Source organism: Scardinius erythrophthalmus (assembly GCF_964197995.2).
Source record: "Scardinius erythrophthalmus genome assembly, chromosome: 10".
Taxonomy (NCBI): domain Eukaryota; kingdom Metazoa; phylum Chordata; class Actinopteri; order Cypriniformes; family Leuciscidae; genus Scardinius; species Scardinius erythrophthalmus.
The window spans coordinates 42,326,534-42,333,842 of NC_138230.1; the positions used below are offsets into that span (position 1 = coordinate 42,326,534).

At 37.4% G+C, this 7,309-nt stretch overlaps 1 protein-coding gene across 1 annotated transcript; it reads left to right on the forward strand.

The window, feature by feature from the left end:
• Positions 1-288: 288 nt before the first annotated feature.
• Positions 289-7,080, forward strand: LOC308696885 (putative methyltransferase-like protein 24). The gene is made up of 5 exons (XM_081375817.1): positions 289-955; positions 1,581-1,679; positions 1,808-1,929; positions 3,600-3,819; positions 6,218-7,080. The coding sequence occupies exons 1-5, from the start codon at positions 656-658 to the stop codon at positions 6,530-6,532; spliced, it is 1,056 nt and encodes a 351-aa protein (XP_081231943.1). The 5' UTR covers positions 289-655; the 3' UTR covers positions 6,533-7,080.
• Positions 7,081-7,309: the final 229 nt, after the last annotated feature.

Genomic DNA, 7,309 nt, shown 5'->3' on the forward strand with positions numbered 1-7,309 from the left:
ATCTGCTTTCGGCTTCCATTCCAGATAGTGTTAGCCTAATTGTTAAATTAAAAGGTAGTGTTTATACAGATGAGCCGTATCCAAATTTCTACTGAATTCTATGATAGTGGGAAGTGTGTGTCCACTGGCTAGCACACTTCAGATTCCCAGCAGATGCAGTAGCCTAGTAGCCTACGTCATGATGGTATTACTCACCAACTGCATCATGAATTGTGGCTATTTGGACATCCTACTCATTTGACGCGCTGTTAGTGTTTACTACAAAGTAGTGAAATGTGTTCGCGCGCGGGGGTGGTGTGTGTGCGCGCGTCTGTTTGAATGCATGCGCACGCGTTCCACTGGCTTCTTTTAATCTGTCCTGTTCCAATTTCAATCCCTCAACCTCACACAAACCGACCTGATTGTTTTTTGTTTGTTTTTTGTTTCCATTAAGACATTATAATATTTAGTATGTCTATTAACTTGTTTTTTTTTTTTCTCTGGAAACGATGGCTGGTGTAGGAAAAACCTTGACTCACACGCACTAGTATTTGTTGATAGTGTCCAGCAGTGATCCCATGCAGTGCCCTCGAGCCAGAGAGTCACGCTGGCGCCGACTCTTCATTTCTGGTGTCTGCGCTCCCACGGGTCACTCCAAGCTCAAAATAGGGAAGGTATGGCCGTTTGTAACTTTAGCGGATTAAGAGGCATTTCCCACCGTATGTTTATTATAGGTCTGTCGGTGCTACTGCTCGTACAACTACTGGTTAGTTTAACGGCGCCGCGCGCATTTAGCAGCACGAGCGGTGACGAACCGGGTTTTCTCGTCATAAGCATTGAAAACAGTGACGGGTCACTGTCGTCTGAGGTTAGGAAAAATGACAGGGATTTGGAAAGCGGTGTAATGGGTCTCTGGGCGGACGAGGATTCAGGACTCACAGGATATGAAGACGAAAACGAGCTGGAAAAACCTCAGGTAATTATATATTTACTATGCAGGTTACTTATTTTCTTTCAGTTTTAGGGGGATGGATTCCTCATTTGCGACTCAAAAGAAAATAAATTGCCATAGTAAATGGGCTGAATTTTAAAATGAATAAATTATGCAGTCATTTTAAATCTGGAGGGATTGGAAAACATATGTGTGACTTGGCAAAATATACGGGGATCCCTCCTAGACTCTTTAACGTGGAAAAATGTTCTGCAAAAGTCTCTCACTCACTCTCTCTTTCTCTGTTTGTCTCGCTGTCCGCCCCCACATCAGTGAGTTCCTCAGTGAGTCATATCTCCTCTTCCTCTAGTCTAGTGTCTCCATGGTTACTAAACAGGGTTGTTGTATGTTTTGGGAGAGGCTCAATTTCCAACAGCCCATCAGATTTAAAAAAAAAAAAAAAAAGTTCTTTTGTTCAACCTCTGGTTTCAAAAGGGCACATTCTGTGACCCCCAACAAGCTGCAACTTCTCCAGCCTGAAGCGCTGCACATGCTCTCACAGTGTGGCTATCGAATGCCTGACCCTCCTCCACTGCACCCTGGGTTTTTTTGTATGTGCATTTGAAATTTGGCCAGGAAGAGAGAGATCTTTGTGTTTGTGTGTTTACAGGCCGCAGCTAGAGACCTGAAACTACAGCCGTGGGCATCAGAACAACCCTCGTTCTTCACAGAGCTGCTGCGTTTCACCCAGTTCATCACCACAACAGAGGTACACAAACTTACCGTAATGCTTCCTGACTCGATCATTCTTGTCTTGCCTAACAATTTGCAGTTGTGTGTTATAAAAATGGACTTCAAAAAGCAAGATATCTAGACTTTTCCTGTCACATTCTGCAGGTGAACTGCTCTGTGGTCCAGGTTTCAGATGGAAATCAATCTGAACGCTCTCCTGGTCAATCTGATGTTTTGTGCATCAACCACTGGAAGGGCAAAAGGGGTTGTGTGGCCTACTCGTTCAGGTAAATGTATATATTAAGTTACAGCAGATTAACTCTTTCCCTGCCATTGACGGAATTTAAGTCTCTCCATGTTTTCACTGTTATATGGCGCTATTACACATCTTATGAAAGAGGACAGAATCTCTTGATCAAAACACATGTGAAGAAGAAGCACAGAATATGTAATAACATGTAAAATAACGCGACCATCAACATTAATCAGCATATAGCTAAATTAAAACTGTCTAATGTTACTGAGTGAAATGTCGACCCAGGACGAGCTACAGGACTGTGAAGCTTTGTGGGTGTTGATGGACTCGATTTACTCCATCTGTGTTTTAAATCCCATCCAGATGTAGTCTTTGACAAAAATGTGTTTTTCTCAGGTTTTTTTTTTTTTATTAAACTTACCCACGATAAAAAAAAGCATTGAGCTAGAATAAAACAGTTTTTTATTTTGTTTAAAAGCAGAAGCTCTGTTCTTTCTTTATTGCATATTTATACAACAAAATATTCTGGAGTAAAAAGTTTTGTGTAAATAATCAAAAATGCTAGCGGTGGGTGACAACTTAAAAAAAATTTTGGCAGGGAAAGAGTTAAAGACATCACAAATGCTTATTTAATTGAAGCTTCTTTAAATAAGGCAAGTTAAAGTCATCCCTTATTAAAATAAAAGTAGTGACTGATCTTTTCTTTCATATTGTGACGTACATCCGAGTGAAATGGTTAATCTAAAAAAGAGAAACAAATGAAAAAATATGATTCAGTTTAAATAAACAAAATTATAACTGTCTCTGAGTCATTTTGTAATCAATCTAAGAATATGTCATGATCTATAGTGTCGAACACAGCACTAAGATCAAGTAAAGCTAGTATTGAGATGCAGCCTTGTTCAGAAGCTAAAAGTTAGTCATTTGTAATTGTAATGAGTTTTCAGTTTTATGATGGGGCCTGAATCCTGACGAAATCTTTCATAGATAAGGACTTGATCGAACAATGTCTTCTGTTTGGACTTCTTTAAAACAGCCAGCACATTTAAAACCAGACATGGGATGCACGAAATATCGGCCACCATATGGGTTCCGGCCAAAATATGTTCATTTTTAATGTAATCGTTATCGGCCCGATAAGAAAATTTGGCTGATATATTAAAGCCGATAAATAATGGATTATTTCCCTCAAGCTGAGACACTTCAGATATGCACTGTTCACCATGATGGTTTTAAATTGCTTGAAATATGATTGAAATCTCTTTAAAAAAGGCCGCAGCACAAGTCTGTCATATAGGCTGCATAAAATTATAATGAGAACATTATATATAATTGTGTGCTTTAATAGTGAGACTTTTGTTTTGTAATCGGGCTCTCAAAAATTATATAAAAATTTGGATTCAGACTTATTGGCCAATATATCGGTCATCGGCTTTCAAATGTAAAGAATTATCGGTATCGACCATAATTTTCATATCGGTGCATCTCTGCATCAGACATGTTCATTTGACATAATGTAGGGCTCCTTGTTTCTTTGTTAGGTCTGGAGGGTGGGATTTGTTGTATATAATCTATGAAAAAACAAAAAACACAAAGCTGAAGGTTGTCCCAGATTCTGAAGCTCTTTTGCAGGGAAACAGTAATTGGTTGGGCTGTTGATTCGAATGTTATAGAGTGTTTCTTTTGTGTGTATCTTTATAGTCTGGATGGGAAGGATGCTGCATTTTTAGACACAGTGTTGTACGCGGGGTGTGAGGTTCATCGCTTTGACCCCAGCGGTCGAGTGGGTCGACCCGCATATATTCAGAATCATCAGGTTTGGTTGGACTGGAGAAACCCGCGCAGTCACTCGCATGCAAGCCTCGTGGGTAACGTACAGCGCAGGCTGCTCGACATTATGGACTCACTGGGACACACCACGGTACTTACACCCAAATACACTCATTCCTGATTCTCTCAAATAATTTCACACTCACCGTCCAGTAGTGAATCACACTAAAGTTCTGCCTTTATGTACATAAGTGTGTTCACACAAGCAACAGTGACTTATAAGATGAGTTGCACTTAGGCAGAGGTGGACAACTTCTTTACTTGAGCGAAATTACTGATCAAATATTACTCCGTTACAAGCAAAAGTTGCAAAGACTGATTTTTACTGAAGTCCTTTTTTTTGTACTTGAGAATCAAAAGTAAATGTCAATTCATTGTTTTATTATTGTTGCATTGTTACAGTACCTTATGCCTCTGAAGCAACCTAGTGAATACACATACCAGTTTGAAGTATCTGGGGGATTAAGAGCTTTTAGAAAGTTACAAAACCTGTAAGAATTAAAGGGTTAGTTCACCCAAAAATGGAAATTCTGTCAGTAATTACTCACCCTCATGTTGTTCCAACCCCGTAAGACTTTCGTTCATCTTCTGAACACAAATTAAGATATTTTTGATTAAATCTGAGAGCTGGATCACTCCTCCATAGGCTTCTCATTAATTGAAACTTGCCGGCCCAGAAAGTTAGGAAAGACAATGTAAAATGTCTCAGTGCGACTGGTACAAAGGTCATTTTGTAATACTAAGGCTCATTCCCAAATAAATAAGTAAAACAAAAGGTAATAAGGTTTTTAAGAGTTTAGAGATAACTGGCACACAAAGGAAGGTGGTCTCCAGACAAATGGTCTCACAAAAGGTGTCACCTCTGAATGTAAATTCCCATTGTTAGCAAATGTTTCCATGTGAAAGAAGTTTCTGACTATATAATGAAATGCAACTAGAGGATCAGCGCGATTCTGTTCCTCAGATCAGCCCGTGATACAGAGAGTCGCCGAAACTCTCAGCATCATGTATTTCCTAACGTCGTGTTCGCATCTCTTCTCTTTATTCCTGAGCATTTGATGTTTGGTATTGATTATCTTTGAACTGATTATGTAATTGGCATGATACATTTACCTGACATCTTGATTTTATTCTAATCGACTCTGACATTATTTTCATTAAAGAGTTAAAAAGAATAGTCAAACATTCGCTCACATTTAATGATGCACAGATATCATTAAAATCTTTTCATTTATGGAGTCAGATGAAATAATGAGAGAAAACATATGAGAAAATGTATTTCATTTAATCAAAATACTTTGCCACGAGAAAAGACAGTAACACGCAGAGACATTCCCCGCTGAGTCTATCAAGCGACGAGAATACTTTTTGTGCGCAAAAAAACCCTCTTCATTTTCTTCTGTGTTCTCTGAGTGAGTTCACGTAGTGTAACAGCGCAGCGCTTCTGGGTTGTACGTCAGAACGCAGGCTCACTATTGGCCGACGCTGGTCATGTGTGTGATGCGTGTGATGCTGGCCAATAGTGAGCCTGCGTTCTGACATACATGAGGGTGAATAATTACTGACAGAATTTTCATTTTTGGGTGAACTAACCCTTTAAACAACTGATTTGACAAAAAAAGACAGACATAATCATCTTCATTTTTTTAATTTAACACTCCTACCAACCATGCACAGCCCTGACTAACATAACTCTCTACACAAGGACCTTGACAGAAATGTAGTGGAGTAAAAAGTACGATAATTGTCTTTCAAATGTAGTGAAGTTAAAGTAACAAGTTTCCAGAAAAAATAAAACTCAAGAAAAGTACAGTACTCAAGTAAATGTACTTTATAGGGGTGTAACGATACCCTAATTTCACGATTCGATACATATCACGATACGATATTATTGCGATACTCCAAGACATGTAATAAAAGGTTAAGAAAAATGTTACTGTTGATTAAATGCTAAATTTGATATAATATTGTGGGTGTAAATGAATAGGCTTGGACAATGGTGACACCAGAATAAATATATTCACGATTCTGAACCTGAAAATACAGAATTATTTGAGACGAATATGTTTGCACTGCAGTCTGTCACTGGCTAGATATATTAAAAATAATGTAGGCCACTTTTTACTGGTAACATAAGCCTTATCAGGACCCACTAATATTCCCCCATTATTATACATTATATTCAACATAATATATTGTAGTTTAATGTAATACTGACTCTGAAAACGTCAATTTTTTCTCACAGGGTAATTTTTATTTTGGGTGAACTATCCACGATACATATTGTTGCATTTTTGTATTGCGATATATTGTGACACGATATATTGTTACACCCCTAGTACTTTATTACTGTCCACCTCTGCACTTAGGACATATGTGTTAATCTTTGGTCATTTTAAAAGAACAGATTTCATACGAATACAATATTTTTTGAAGTGTCATCTGCTTGGTCTTAAAATGTCACATTCATTTAGTGTCTGTGTGCGTAGGTGGATGTCCTGCGTATGGATTTGGAGAGCGCTGAATGGCGTATATTAGAAAGCTGGATTAAGGATGGGACTCTCAGAAGGATCAATCAGCTCGTTCTGACCGTTCATCTGCAGTGGGCCGGGTTCGAGGTCGGGGGAGCTGAGGAAGATGTGGTGCGCTTTTGGTACAGTGTGTTGAGAGCCGTCAACATCTCAGGACTGCGACTCGTGCGTTTCACACACGGACCGGGACACACAGTGCTGAGACACAAACTGGACAACTCACACAGCTCATACACACTCAGCTGGATAAGGACAAGCGAGCAGCGCAGATGACCAACTGCAAAATGTCTATAGACACAGAAGCTAAACTTCTGCTAAAGATGATGACAATTTAAAAAAAAAAAAAAAAGTTTGGAAACATTACTATTTTTTATGTTTTTGAAAGAAGTCTCTTATGCTCATCAAGCCTGCATTTATTTGATCAAAAATACAGAAAAAACGGTAATATTGTGAAATATTATTACAATTTAAAATAATGGTTTTCTGTTTTATTAAATTTTTTAAATATTATTTATTTCTGTGATGGTAAAGCTGAATTTTCAGCATCATTACTCCAGTCTTCAGTGTCACATGACCCTTCAGAAATCATTGTAATATGATAATCTGATATTTAGTTATTATTAATGTTGGAAACAGTTTTGCTGCTTAATATTTTTTTGGAACCTGTGATACTTTTTTCAGGATTCATTGATGAATAAAAAGTAAAAAATAATAATAATAAAGAACAGCATTTATTAAAAATAGAAATCTTTTCTAACGATATCAATATCACTTAAAAAAAATGTAACACATCCTTGCTGAATAAAAGTATTAATTTCTTTAAAAAAAAAAAAGAAAGAAGGAAAGAAAGAAAAATGACTGACCCCAAACTAGTGTATGGCTATATTGTTTCGAAATATTTTTATTTTAAATAAATGCTGGTCTTTTTTTTTTTTTTTTTTTTTTTACTTTTCATTCATCAAAGAATATCCTGAAAAATGAAAAATGTATCACAGGTTATAAAAAAAAAAATATTGAGCAGCAGAACTGTTTACAACATTGATAATAAAT